General features: G+C 36.7%; 1 protein-coding gene across 3 annotated transcripts in view; it reads right to left on the bottom strand.

The window, feature by feature from the left end:
• Positions 1-4,664, bottom strand: part of LOC122667035 (sugar transporter ERD6-like 7) — a 43,053-nt gene extending 38,389 nt beyond the window's left edge. Inside the window, exons 1-18 of one of the 3 annotated variants that reach the window (XM_043863204.1) lie at positions 4,366-4,664; positions 4,012-4,074; positions 3,715-3,804; positions 3,535-3,594; positions 3,359-3,424; positions 3,199-3,264; positions 2,899-2,974; positions 2,684-2,748; positions 2,495-2,587; positions 2,320-2,400; positions 2,118-2,202; positions 1,721-1,764; positions 1,573-1,635; positions 1,424-1,483; positions 1,279-1,332; positions 1,075-1,134; positions 864-978; positions 622-755 (exon numbers count right to left, since the gene is read on the bottom strand). In XM_043863204.1, coding sequence (XP_043719139.1) covers positions 637-755; positions 864-978; positions 1,075-1,134; positions 1,279-1,332; positions 1,424-1,483; positions 1,573-1,635; positions 1,721-1,764; positions 2,118-2,202; positions 2,320-2,400; positions 2,495-2,587; positions 2,684-2,748; positions 2,899-2,974; positions 3,199-3,264; positions 3,359-3,424; positions 3,535-3,594; positions 3,715-3,804; positions 4,012-4,074; positions 4,366-4,539 — 1,434 coding nt within the window. In that variant the 5' untranslated portion in view covers positions 4,540-4,664 and the 3' untranslated portion in view covers positions 622-636. Of the gene's footprint in view, positions 1-621; positions 756-863; positions 979-1,074; positions 1,135-1,278; positions 1,333-1,423; positions 1,484-1,572; positions 1,636-1,720; positions 1,765-2,117; positions 2,203-2,319; positions 2,401-2,494; positions 2,588-2,683; positions 2,749-2,898; positions 2,975-3,198; positions 3,265-3,358; positions 3,425-3,534; positions 3,595-3,714; positions 3,805-4,011; positions 4,075-4,365 lie in introns of those variants that run through there. The other 2 variants (XM_043863206.1, XM_043863205.1) reach the window with 2 other exon arrangements.
• Between the last annotated feature and the right edge of the window lie 9,671 nt (positions 4,665-14,335).

Below are 14,335 nucleotides of genomic sequence, written 5' to 3'. Positions count from 1 at the left end.
TCTTATTGCGAAAGGTTACTAAATGGTTACAGGATCTTCATATCTCCCCTACTCCAATTTCATCCCTTTGTGTAAATGACTCTAATGAGGAAGATTTACTTCTATCTTCTATGCATGATTTACCTACTTTAGAATTTCCTGTTTTGTTATGGGCAGGGGTTGACTCCAAAGACCTAAACGCTTTTGGTTGGGCCTTTGGCATTTGGTGAAAGAAGTTTGGGTTTCAGATAACCCTCTGACTGGACTTCTTCTAACTCCATGCCATTCTCCTTGGCCATATGAGCTTCTAACCCTTTTTTTGCAGATTTCGAACATGACAAAGGATATCCAATTACGACATATCACTAATGACAGAATTGTAACCTGGTTGAGATCAAAAGGTAAGGAAGCTGCTAGACAGTCTCTTCCTTGTATATATGAACAATGTACCAATTTGCCATCTTCCTAGTAATATAACTTTCTTGTTCTTCACCCAAAAAAAAAAATGTAGAAACAAATTCTTTCCTCTTTTCTCCTTGCAGTAACATTACATGTTTTCAATTGCATTTTAGCTCTCTTTTATTTATAGATAGAGAAGATTCCAAAACTAAAACACTAAACTCCCAACTCTCTTTCTTTCAATGGTTGTTCCTGTCCCTAAGAACTGTTAATGGCAGCTTGAATTTGTTCCAGGGTTCGCCCCTTTGTTTCAGGTATAAACAAAGCTATAAACAGGACACCTAGAACATTAATTGCTGCATAGAGGTAGAAGGTACCTGAAAATCACAGAGCCACAGAAACATGTAAATCCAACTGCTGTTACAAGTAATCAACAAAGCAATCTCCCCTAACACTAGAAATATAAACTCATGACTTCTCTTTACCATAAGAGCTCCAGCTCATAAGAAAGTTAAAAGTATAAGAAACTGCCCATGCTCCAAACCAGTTCACCAGTGTTGCTAGGCTTCCTGCCACTCCTTTAATATTTATAGGAAATATCTGCAACAAAAGCAGTTGTCTGATTGAGGAGGCATGATCCAATGCAAAGAAAAAAATTGTAGCCAAGAATAATGTTTTATGTAAATGTTAAATTACCTCAGACATAATAACCCAAGGGGTTCCTCCCATTCCTATGGAGAAAAATCCTATGTACACCTAAGCTCATTGAACAAGCATGAGTGAAATTAAAACTCAAGAAAGAAAAAGATAAAAAGAGTTCAGTTTTTATGATGCAAGAAATAATATGAGTCTTTTCTAACTAGAGTAGTATGTGGATATAGCTAGTTTCTCTCTTCTTACCAGTATTCCTGCCACAGCAAGTAGAGGAGATACTGTGGAAGCCAATTCATGGGCCTAATTCACAAAAGCATCCCCAAGCATAAGACAATATATTGGAAACCAGAGAGACAGTAAAGTTACCAAGAATGACAGGTGACAAAACTACCTTTAGATAGAAGGAAGTCCCAGTAAGTATACAGCCCAAGACCATCCCTGAAGCAGAAATCTAAAATGAAAGAAACAACACCTCACATCCATTAAAAGGACTTGTGCAATAAAAGAAGTTTTCCCAAGACAATTTCTATTACTTCTTACCAATAGAAGAGGTCTTCTTCCAGCTCTATCCATTAAGAGTGCACCCAATGCAGTTACTATAACCTGAAAAATAGGATTGTCCAAATCAATAATCCCATAGAGAAAGATGTCAAATTTCAAGGACATCGAGAGAAAGAGAGCTGAACACCTGAAGAATACCATAAGTTATAGTTCCAATATTGCCTGAAAATCCTGAAAGATTACAGATTCAATTGCAATTAGCATATATTTATTCAATCTTTATACCTGGAAATTTTAAAGAAAATTGCTTTAATAAACTTCCTTTATGAAACATCTCTAAAAATGGTAATGGACAGTTTTCCATGGATCCAGTGTTGCTTCCCATAATCAGGTTGGAAAAGGTACGTACTCCAGAAGGATGGAAGAGTATGGAGGTTAATTTGAAGCTGTAGTTCAGGTCTACCAACAAGCACCATTGGGTGCCTATGTGCATGAAATGCAGAAATCTTTCTCTTCTTACCCTGGCCATGTTAGCCACTTACATCTCTTATCCAGAAAGAATAATTTCAAAGAAGCCCTCTTACCTGCAGATTCAAAAGTTTGGCTCGTGTAAAAGCAAACTCCATTGATTCCGCCAAATTGTTGAGCGACCATTAGTCCGAATCCAATCTAATCATCCAGAGAGAAGAGAGTTGAACATCCAAACTTATGAAATCAATGATCACTTTCATCAAATAACTGATTACAGATAGTAGTACAAAACAGTCAGACAGAAGAACCATATACCATGACCGAACACAAGTATCTTCTTTGGAACAAGTCCAGCATTGTGGCTTTAGGGAGATTTTCAAGAGTTTCTATATATTCCTGCAAAGCAAACATATGGTACCTCATCACATTTATTTGCTGTAAATGTTACTTTACATTCTCAAAGTATTAATATATTGGGGTTCATAAGTACTTTGATTTCAGCTGCTTCTTTAGAAATGTCGGCATCCTTGCCACGAAGTTTCTGTAGAGCAGCAACAAATTCTTCATGGCGTCCCCTCTTTTCCTGCCATCAAGATCAAGTATGTACTGGGGTACATCATTTTCTTTATTGTTTTTATTAGAATGTGTAAAAGTAATTTTACAAACTGAAGTTACTTACAAGCCATCTTGGAGACTCTGGAATGAAGAAAAGACCCAAAAGCAGGATAAAACAAGGGATAAGTCCTGCAACAATACAACCTGTCAGTCCTTCCAGAAAATAGGTCCATTTGAGGTTCTTTAGTTTTACATTTTTGCACGAATATGTATATCTCCATGTCATTAAATGTAACTGAATAATAGGATACATAATTAAGCTAAAGTGATGAATTTTACCAGTTAGAGCCAAGGTTCGCCATGATAGAACTGTCCCTATAATGAAGGAAAGAGACACTCCACTGCAGATCAAAAGCTGCAGATTCGGTATAAAGTAAGTTCATATGATCCTTGATTTTTCCTAAATCAGTGAAAGACACATATTTGAGGATTGAAATCAGTGAAATAAACACATTTGAGGATTGAAGAAGATTAGACATAAATAAATGTTTTGAAACAATGTGTTTCTTGCAACATTGCATGTAGGTGTATGTATCTATATAATATGAGCTAGCAAAACTGTGCCAGGGTTCTGTTAACCTGATTGGCTGTTGTCAAGCCTCCTCGAAGATTTTTAGGTGCTATTTCAGATATGAACACTGGTACCTGTACATCCATTTTGAGTTAAAAACTTCTGTAAATATGCAGCAACTATTGACTGTGCTTAATGCATCATTAGCTAAAGGTTAAGCAAGTATACCACATAGGAAAAGACTCCCATTCCATATCCCATTGACAATCTTCCAATATCAAGTGACACAGGTCCCTTTATAAGAATCAAGAAATGCAGGGGAGGAAAAGCATAGTTATATTTTTGGGAAATGATATTTAAGACTTCAAAAGTAAAAGGATTGGAGAACTTGAAATGAGACTAACCTTGGCAAAGTAGATGGCAAGCCAACCTGCAACGCAAAAAGCGTCTGACACTCTCATTGCCTGCTTAAACAAAACCATAGTTTCTAAGAATAGGATGGGATATGTTTGTTGATTACACTATTGACCTATACAGGGTTATGCTTGTTGCGATAAATGTTATCGAAATTTCCATCTGATTACCCCTTTCCGGCCGATCGAATCAGCAATTACCCCACTTGTGATTGCACCAATCATTGCGCCAAAAGTCAAGATAGAACCAAACAATGCGTACTGAATAGCAACATACAAAAATGGAGTTGGAAAATTGGAGTTAGTGACTTCAAAATTTTTTTGTTCACAGTGTAATCAAAGGGTACAGTGGAATTCGGTAGTGTGTTGCAGAAAGGAAGGGTCTTCCCAATTCTTTAAGTGCTCTTGTAATCAAATATTTTTGGAACATAAGTGCTTAAATTTAGATGATTAAATATGTAAAAGAACCTCTGCTATCGATAGATCCAGATCTTCCGTGATGGCTGCTTGAGTTGGAGATGAAAAACCAATCTGAAGAAAAAGAACATGTATCAGTAAAGCAACACAATTTTACCCAAAAAGTTTTCAATTGATGAATATGATAGGGAACAAGCCTTGTTTTAACTAAGTATTGCCCTTTGCATCTGTATAGTCATTACATCACCCAATGATAGAGTTCAGAAATCAATAAACAAAGACCAAAGCCTGTGATTGCTCCAAGTTCACTGAATGACATCTCAAAGCAAGGAGGCTAAGGAGTTCTTTATCTTAGCCCTCTGCAAGACAGATTTGGAAAGTAGAGAGCAAAGGATCAGCACTTACACAAGACCCGAATTCGAAAGCGCCACAAACAGCAACAAAAGTGCTGAAGTAAACCATCCACAAATCTTCCTTGGTGCTTTTGCTAGTTCCATTTGCTCCATTCTGTAAAAGAGGCTCTGTTATCTTTCCCTGCAATTTGTTCTCACAAGCTTCCATATCCTGGTCAATGGCCATATCTATCTACTCAAAAGAGAGAAGACGAATCTGAATCAGAGAGATCAATCGAAACAGAGGAGGTTGAAAAAGAAGAAACAGACCCTCCTCTTCACACAGATTTTAGTAGCATAATCAAATATGCATCAGGCAGATAGCCTCCATAAATAAATAGAAAAACTAAAGAGAAGTATTGGAATTTTCTCAATAATTGTGTAGACGGTTTTAGGTCATCTTTAAAAAGACATATTCATTTGTATAGGTGCATTCGTAGTACTTGGATTGAAATCTTTTAATCTAATCCATTGATCCAAAAGACACACCTACACCATGTCACCATGGGGTATCTTCAAGAGACACTTACATATAAGTGCTTGGATTAGAATCTTTTAATCATATCCACTCATGTCAATGGACACACCCATTCCATGAGGTGTCTTGAAAGGATACATCCACCACTATAAACAGAGGTGAAATGGACAGCCCAAATCATTCAATTTTTGTTGGACTCTTTCAGTCAGTCAAGCATTAACGAATTCTCAATTCTCTAATAGTTTCAAGTGATTACTATCTCTACAAATCAGTAATCAGTCCAGCTTGTTTTATCTTGGGAGGCAAATTTGCTGTAACCCAGTGTAGTAATAGGGTGTAAATACTGTCTTAAAGATAGAGAGTTCTCGTTCGACTCGAGCTATCTCTTTGTCCTCTTCTTTTGCTATCAGTGTTTTACTAACAATAAGAAATGCCCTTAAAACCATATTTGAATATGGTTGCTTTAGTTTAGGCTTGCACCAAAAAGCCCATGAGGCTGTTTCTTTAATTTTTTAGGTTGACTTAAATGTCTTTGGTTGATCCAATTGGATTACTAAAAAATTTACTGATGCAATCTGAGGAGGGGCAGAACAATGTTTAAGGAATCAGAGCATGTAGCATATCAAGACTAAGTACAAAAAAGATTTTCATTCTCCATGATCCATGCCAGCAAGTAAACAACTCACCCCACCAACTCTATCAGGTGCAGATTGAAATCTCTCCTACCCCACCACTTGAATACTGAGGTCATAATCATACTTCTGGAGATCATAAATTACAGCTTCAAAGGGACCCGGAAATGGCAGATTTAAATTTTTTTTTTCTTGTTTCTGATCTGATTCCATCTCGATGAAATCACATGCGATTTGCATCAATTAAGCTGTCTCTGTCAGGAACCTGTGTCCCATTAAAGATTGATTACCTGTCACATGTGGCTTCAAGCTTCCGACTCAATAATGGTAAGGAAGAGGGAACAAATAGAGAAGAAAGAACAGAGAGTACTAATGTCTGTAACGAGAAGGTGGGGAGTCGTGAAGTGTAAATTTCAATTCTGGGCAATAAAAAGTTATTGGAACCAATCATTATCAATCCTTACTCCTTAACAGACAACCCCTTCTTCTTGTCTATGGTTGATCAAGACTTCACCTTCAACTTGATGGATTCTGAATTTGGGCAAAATTATCTAAGCAATCATCCACTCTCTTTCTATAAATGATTTAGAAGAGTTTAATAGAGAGTTTTATGGAGTGAGAGATGCAATTCGAACAATTACAGCACCCCATGTGTCTGAACGTAATCTGAACCCGGCATAGAAAATATTCTTTCATTTTTTAATTATTAATTAATTTGCATCAGTCATATGCCTGATCCATACCATGGATTTTGAAAAATAGAGCTGTCGGAATGGAAATCTAGTCTGGCAGTCTGTATAATCCTCTTGTATTTTTCAATACAAAATTAATTAAGATCCAATTTTTTCTTAACCCATCTTATGGTGAAGTGAGAATCTCTTCAACCACGGGATCTGACCTTCTTACCAGAAATTCATCTGTGGTGAATTAAAAAAACAAGCCAAAGATAAATGTTGGAGAGAGCTCAAGCCCTCTATCGTTGATTTTACCATATCGTCAAACGAAACACCTTCTCAAATGGCTGCTAACTTACGTTCACGTCTTCTACCAAAAAAAAAAAAAAAAAAAAACCCCTTACGTTCACGTTATTTCTATTATCAATTTCCACGTGCTTTGTACCACCGTTTTCAATCAATTTGTCATATTTTGTAGATCTTCATCAACTCATTTTGACCTTCTTTATCATTCAACTTTCAAACCCCCACGGCATGTTAATTTTCCGTAAACGGTTCTTCATGTCATGTTGTGGTCATCATTATTTTTTGATTTTGAATATTTTTATTAGATCTAACAAACAATAGAATATATAGATAGTGAGTGAGATCATGTCTTACAACAGCCGGGACAATATTCCCTTTTTTTAATATATTTTTTTTTTGCACAGAATGGTGAAAATAAACAAAAGGTGAAATTGACAAGCATTCCATCCATTTCTTTTCTCTTTTGTTTTTTTTTCTTTAAGATGTCTTATACACACCAAATTGGTCCACTGTGTTTTCTCCTTTCCTTGAGGTATGAAATTCTTGTTTTTAGGGATTGAAATATCTTTTGTGTTAACTTTCTTGTTTTATTAAGAGGAATTAAGTAGGAGATTGAGGTTTTTTTGGGTTAAATACACATACCCCCTAAAATGCACCCAATATTCGTCATGCTCCTGGGGCGGGTTCTGACAAGTCCACACGCACCCCCTGAAAATTCAACGTACCACCTCTATTTTATCCCCCTAAAGTCATTTAAGTCAACACCATTAATTTTAGGCGTTAAATGCTAAAATTTGACTAACTACCCTTTCTTCTATCTTTTTTTAAAATTTGAAAAGACCTAATTGCCCTGTCCTATTTGTTCATTACTTGGAAAGATATTTTTGTCCTAACCTAATTTGAAAATACCCTTTTATCCCACTATTTGTTCTTAAGAGCCTAACCCCAACCTACCCATATTACCATGGGTAATGTACAGTTAATTATACCCTTGCTAGGACATAATTACCAAAATGCCCTTATGAGTAGATATACCCATTCTCTTCCATTTTACGCAAAGCAAGAACGAGGAAAGACCAAAATGCCCCCATCTTCCCCAATACTACCACTACCACCACCACTGCCATTGCCACCGCCACCCACCATCAACCTCCATCACCACCCTCTGCCTCTTCCTAATCTTCTTCTATTTTTTTTGCTCCACTTTTCTTTGCACCACAGCCAACATCACCTCCCTTTCTCCTTCCATTTCTGAAACCTAATCTAATTAAAACCCTCAACACAAAGAACTCACCCCAAAGTAATCTTCTTCCCAAATGGCAAATGGACAAACTCCAGCGCTAGTCCCAATCTATAGAAACCCTAACCTTAAGAGAAACCTCCAAATCAGGAATACTGGAAGCCTATATCCGGGTGCATCAACGTCCCATTCCATCTACTATCCGGGTGCCAGCACGGCACGACGCATATAGGGCATGATGACAATCAATAAATCTCATAACATTTCTGGGGTTCCGTCACTGGCACACCCGACACCGTAAACCAATTCAATAATGTAAAGTAAACATAACCACATCACATCAATTCGTAATCAATATATTTTATATGCAAGAATGCAGCATGTTCATAATGATGCAAGTCTCATAGCAATTGTATAATTTATATTAAATAAGCCCAAACATCACCCAAAACCCACTCACAAGTTGTTTGATCGTTGCTTGGGGTGTTTAGTAGGATTTGCCTCCATACACGTTCTCCTGTACAGGTTATGAAATCTGGGGATGCGTGAGAATATTGTTAGAAGAGTATAGGTAGGTCCCATGATGGATCCCAACAGTTAATTTGAGGTTTTAGTCAAGACAGCACAGACGGAGGCAACCAGATGAGTCCGTTCTTGGCTCCGTCCAGGCATACAGTGAAAATAAGAGGGACGGATTCATGGACGGAACCTCTCAGTGAATCCGTTCCTGCATCTGTTCGAACCCTAAGACACATCCGAGAGGGAACAGAACCATGAATGGAACCACTAGATAAATTCATTCTTGGCTCCATCCCAGCTAGTCAATAGATTGTACAGAACGGACCTACGAATGGAACCATAATGTTGGATCCGTCGAGTCTCTGTTCGAGTTTGTGAAGGATTTTCACCTCCAGCCTCCCATCCTTGAGACTACATGACTCCTAGGGTCAGGGAGGAGAATCCCAATCTTTGCTAGGGTCAATAGCACCCAGTCCAATTATGGGCCTTAGAGGATTAGAAGGATTTGGAACCACCTCTAGGGTTTCTCCACTTATAGGTTTAAGTCTTAAGACTTGGAACAACAGTTCAGGGTGTAAGGGTTATGGATAGCATTACGGAAGGGGTAGGGCTCCATCTAGGAGGTCAATGGAAAACACTGGGGGTCACTGAAGAATATTGGCTGTATTTTAAGGGAGTACGTTTTTAACCCTTTGTTTAGTTTAATTTTTTTTTTTTTTTTTGGTAAAATTTGTTTAGTTTAATGATGATAGAAGGCTTGAGCTACCATCTCTCTCCAATACAAGTTTTTTTCCCCTTTGCTTTCAAATGTTCCTTCTCCTTCAAAAATGATAACAAACAAGTCTGACTTCTTACTCAAATTTCAAACTATTACATTAATGGGAAGGGCCCAGTGGGACCCACACCAACATTTTTATCTTTTCTATTTTGGCCATATGAGCTCATGTCGATATCATTTTCCAACCCTCATTAATTATTTTATTCAGACTCCACGTTACTACATTATTTGAGCCACAGTCCCACAGCAATCTTCCTTCCTTGCTTGCTTGCTTCAATTATTGATTTCCATTTCCTGTTTTCGACCTTTATGGTCTCACTTTCAATCAACAATATTATATGAATTTATTTGGGTCGAACTCCAAGTAATAGATGTATACAATATATCTTTCTTTTTTTTTTATTATATCTTTCACTCCTACTGTGTTTGTATTGGTTAGTAGCTATTTCAATGATGTTGTGTTTCAGATGTCATAAAATATCTTCATCATTTTCATGGATATATATATATATATATATTTTCATGTAAATAGATCTGAAAAATGTTGTTCACTCTATTTTCAAATAAAAAGTGAGTTATTCCATCTTATCAAAGTCTTTGAAAGTCCTTTCCGAACGAAATTCTAATGCTTTAAATCACTTTTTGCTTTAGGTTAATTAAGTTCCTCTTTTATGGGGGGCCGGGTTTGCACTAAACCAAAAAAAGGCAACTATATGATAGAATAGACCAAGAGATATTACATTCGAGGTATATATATATATATATATAGATATATAAAGAAATTGTTTTAGTTTTATCAATCATATATTATGATAAATTAAAATGGACACTGAGAGAGGCAACTGAAATAATTAAATAAAGGGGTGTCGTTCTCTGTGTCATAGCGTAGTCTGTGCACAGGCACGTGAGGGTGGACGCAATGACCACCCTGCACCTTGCACAGGCTATCCATGTGTCTGGGCGCAGGCTGCATTGCGGTACAGAGAATATTTTTCCTTAAATAAAAGATTAGTCTCTCTAACTAAGCAATATAGTCTGCGCTGCCTCACATGGTTTAATTTATTAATTCTTTTGAACACACAGAAAAAATGAATAGAAAAATTTATGTGAGAGGCGTAGGCTACCCTGCTTGCTCAGATAACCCTCTCTCTTAAGGGTGGAATCAAAGGTCCATTGTAGATAGTGTCAAACAATCAATCCGGTCAAATTTTGGTAAGTTTTTTTTATTTCTTGTATATTCCAGGTCCGATATGATTGAAATCATATTGATAAAGTATCTAGTTCATTTCGAACCATTATCAGTTTCTTTTAACACTCTCTTATGGGTCTTGTCTTTTCTTTTTTCATAAATGAAAGAAGGAAAATTTGTAAAAAACAAAAAAAAGAACATTGAACATTTTGTTTTTTTATCAATTTTTTTTGGATTCGTAATCCAAACAGTCAATTTCAGTTGGTCCAATCGATTTCAATCTTTAATAATTTTCATAAATCAAAATCAATACAATAACAATAAACTCAGCCTTATCCCAACTTAATGGGATCGACTAGAAAACAAAAAACTAATAACAAATCAATAAGGATTTCAATCGATCGATTTTAGTTGGTTCAATGTCACAGTCTGATATTTGACACACACTAACCATTGAATATTTTGATATATAATGTTCCATTCTAAGTTTTGTATGTGATCCTAACAGGTATGAGTAAGTATTTAAAATTTGAAAGTATCTAAATATACCCATCTTCATCCAAGATATGTACCTTAAAGTTCATTTGTTGAGACTTGAGTACCTCATCCCTTAATACCACTTGGGTGTAGCATACTTTTTAATCCTTCCAATAATAAATATGAGGGTTCAATGATTCAGATAAATGACACTTAAGATACCTAACGTTTCATGAAATTACAATTAAAATATCCAATGTTTCACATATTGCGTTTTAGATACCTAAACCAAGATAATGTTCACACATCAAAAAATGGGAATCAGTCACACACTCTCATCACTTACTCCCCCGGTCCCGCCCCCATCACCATCATCTATCTCCCAAGTCCCACCTCTCCCCTACCATTTACCCTTGTCCTCCACCAGCCCAACTCCCACTGACACCTGTCCCGTACTCTCCCGCATCCGTGCCCTGAAACAGAATTATCAAACTGCATAATTCCTTTCTAATTTACCAAAAAAGGAAATTCCATTATAGTACAACAAAGGTTCAGTACGTGGGAAAGATGATAGGTGGGAGTTTGGTGACCGGTGATTTTATTACTTGGACGTATTGGGGGTTTTTATTATAACTTAAAATCCGACGTGTCAATGAATTATAAGGTCTAAAATTGTATTTTCGTAAGGACTCCCCCAAAAAGAAGCTGACAAACATGTGATGTGACGGTGGTATTTGTGGGGACCCATTCTCCTTCGTGAAGCAGATCTGTTTTAGCTTTCTCTGCAACTTCTGTTCGAACTTTGTTGTTCGTAATTCCCAGTAGCATGAAAGTTCGAGCAAATTTGAACGATGAGTGAATTAAAACAAAGACGGAGAGTGAAAGGCAGAAAGGCCAGTTATCTGTATTTTCACCCAAAACATACTTTTCCGTCATCTTCTTCTTCACCTTCTATTTATTTATTTTCCAAACCTAAACCCTCCAACGTCTCTCTCACCCTAAAAGTCTCCGTCACAATCTCTTTCATCCCCTCCCAAAAAATTCAATCGTCCAACTTGTGTTCTCCAAAAACCCTAACAAATTATCAATCACAAGAAAGCATATGTCATGAAACCCATTTCACTTTCACAAGAGGCAGGGGATGATCTTATGTTTTAGATGACAATCCAGATCGGAAAATTATCACCTCAATTTATCTGCTCTTTAATTTCTTTAATTCTATCTAATAGGGGGTAGAAATGACCATCCTACCTCTTGCCTGAATAAACTGCCTGGTGATGTCCATCTCCTTCTATTAGAGGGAATTGAGGAAATTGACAGGCAGACAAATTGAGGGGACAAAAATTCATTCAGATCCTTTAAGACGCTCTAATCGTAACGGTTCGAGCGATGCACAAACAGGGCATGACGCAATGACCACCTTACCCCCGCTCGAGCAAAACACTCGGGCAGGGATAAGGCAATCATTCCCCTGAACTTATACTATATTTACAGTTTTACCTCTGCTTCCCTCAAAAAAAAAATAAAAAAATAAAAAAGAAAGATGAACTCTTACGTTCCCTTCTCCCTTACTATTTTACAATTGGCAAAATTATCCCTTCTTTTCCCAAAGTTAACCGGTTATCAATTTATCATCGTCTCTTCCCCACCCCGGCTCCCTTCCTCCCCAACCCTTGACCCTTGACCCTTGACCCCTGACCCCGACGCCCTCACCCACCTACACCCTACCCTGCAACTCCTCCGCCACCCCCACCCTCTCTCCAGCGACGAATCCGTGGAGATGATGGTGCTCGACTTTGTGCACGAGTTCTTCCAATTAAAAAAAAATGACAGCAAGTGAGAAAACCACCATCACAGAAACTGAAATAATCAGAACAATTGATATTTATAGTCCTCTTAAAAGGTGAAACTCTTCAAAGCAGGCAAATTTCACCAATCCCAAAAAATAAAAAGAGATCACTTTTTTGGTGGTTAATTTGTTCCGGCCGAGTCCAATAGCTTGACCACAAACAAACGAAAAACCATTAAACAACTTGAAGAGTACTCATGAAGCATCACGCCATTTGTCCTCGCCTCCCAACACTGTTCAACCATAGAATCTCCTAATCTAATATATGATCTGATTCAATATAAATTGATACCTCATCCCTACGACCCTACCACTTCCCTTCTTTCAATTGTGATTTTTTTTTAATTAATTATTTCCCCCCCCCCCCTTCTCATTCATACAAAATAAAAAAAAATTTTATTCTCCGGCCGACACATGTACCGCTGATAATACTTCCGCTAATATTGGAATCGAGATCGCTGGCGTTATAGCTCGGCATAAGCGGAGTGCCTCCATGACGAGTACGGTGCTGATTAATTGGGTGATATGGCCGGAGAGCTTGAGATCGAGTCACCGACAGAGGATCTCTATGTAGGGGGGGGGGGGGTACTTACTTGTGGTTAAAATTTAAGATCCGCCATTCTCGACGAGAGAGGGATGGGTACGTAGCACAAGTGTCAAATAGATTTAGAGATATTTTTAAATATTATATTAAACTTAATTAATTAATTATACTCTGAAAATAAATATCCACCGACGACATTCGATCATTGTCCAAGATTTTCAATCACCAATCAAAATAGTCACAACGCATGGTATAGCAAGATTATCTTAAATCCTTAGAAAGTAAAAAATTCTTGATAAAAGAGAATCATCCTTACTGTATTGTATTTATTTTGCATCGCAATTGTAATAGTTTCATAGCGCAATAGAACTTTCTTGTTTCCTAGATATCATGTTATCTTTTCAATAAGAGAGAGTTAAACTTTCTTCTCCACAACTCTACAAATCTAAGTAATCAAAGCCAAGTTAATTGGCCTTCTCCTCTTCTGTCAGACCTTCGTTGTATATTCTGTAATTACTGCTTGTCTCGGAAGCAACAAGCTTCAGCTCTAGTTTCCCTAATTTTCTTTTTCTTAGCTCTTTCACCACTCTTCTTTCTCCTTCAATATGATGTTAACCAAATCTTTTTTTTTTTTTTTTACTCAAAATTTCAAAATATTATACTAATTGGAATTTGGGAGAAGGACCCAGTGGGACCCACAGTTACAATATTTTATATCTTTTCTATTGATTTTGCCCAATTTGTAACGTTCAAAATTCTTCTTATATTTGACCTTTATAAAAAATTAAAAAATATGACTTAGATGATGATGATGATGATATAGACAAAAATATATACATATATAACAGAAGTTTGAGGTCCGTAAGTAATAATTTGCTATTTTATTATTTTTTTTAAAAAGAAAAATTTAATATGCAAAGTGAGGGGGATCACACCAAACTCCTTTGGATATATTTAAAGAGAAGAGGAGGGGCTGTCAAATTCCCTAATAGGATTGCTCTCTATCATCTCTCATTATTTTATTCAGACTCCACGTACCACACCAATCTTGCTTGCTTCAATTATTGATTTCCAGGGCTCCACTTTGATATTCTTACTCTCACCCAATAATATTAATTTATTTATTTGGGTCCAAGTAATAGATGTATGAAATATCTTTTTTTTTTTTTTTTTTTTTTTTTTTTTTTAATCTTTCACTCTTACTGTGTTTGTATTGATTAGTAGCTATTTTTTTTTGATAAACTTAGTAGCTATTTCAATGATGTTGTGTTTCAGCTGTCATAAAATATCTTCATCA

This window comes from Telopea speciosissima, chromosome 7, assembly GCF_018873765.1.
Source record: "Telopea speciosissima isolate NSW1024214 ecotype Mountain lineage chromosome 7, Tspe_v1, whole genome shotgun sequence".
NCBI classification, from domain to species: Eukaryota; Viridiplantae; Streptophyta; class Magnoliopsida; order Proteales; family Proteaceae; genus Telopea; species Telopea speciosissima.
The sequence above is the reverse complement of the archived record's forward strand: the minus strand, read 5'-3'. Positions and strand labels throughout refer to the sequence as shown.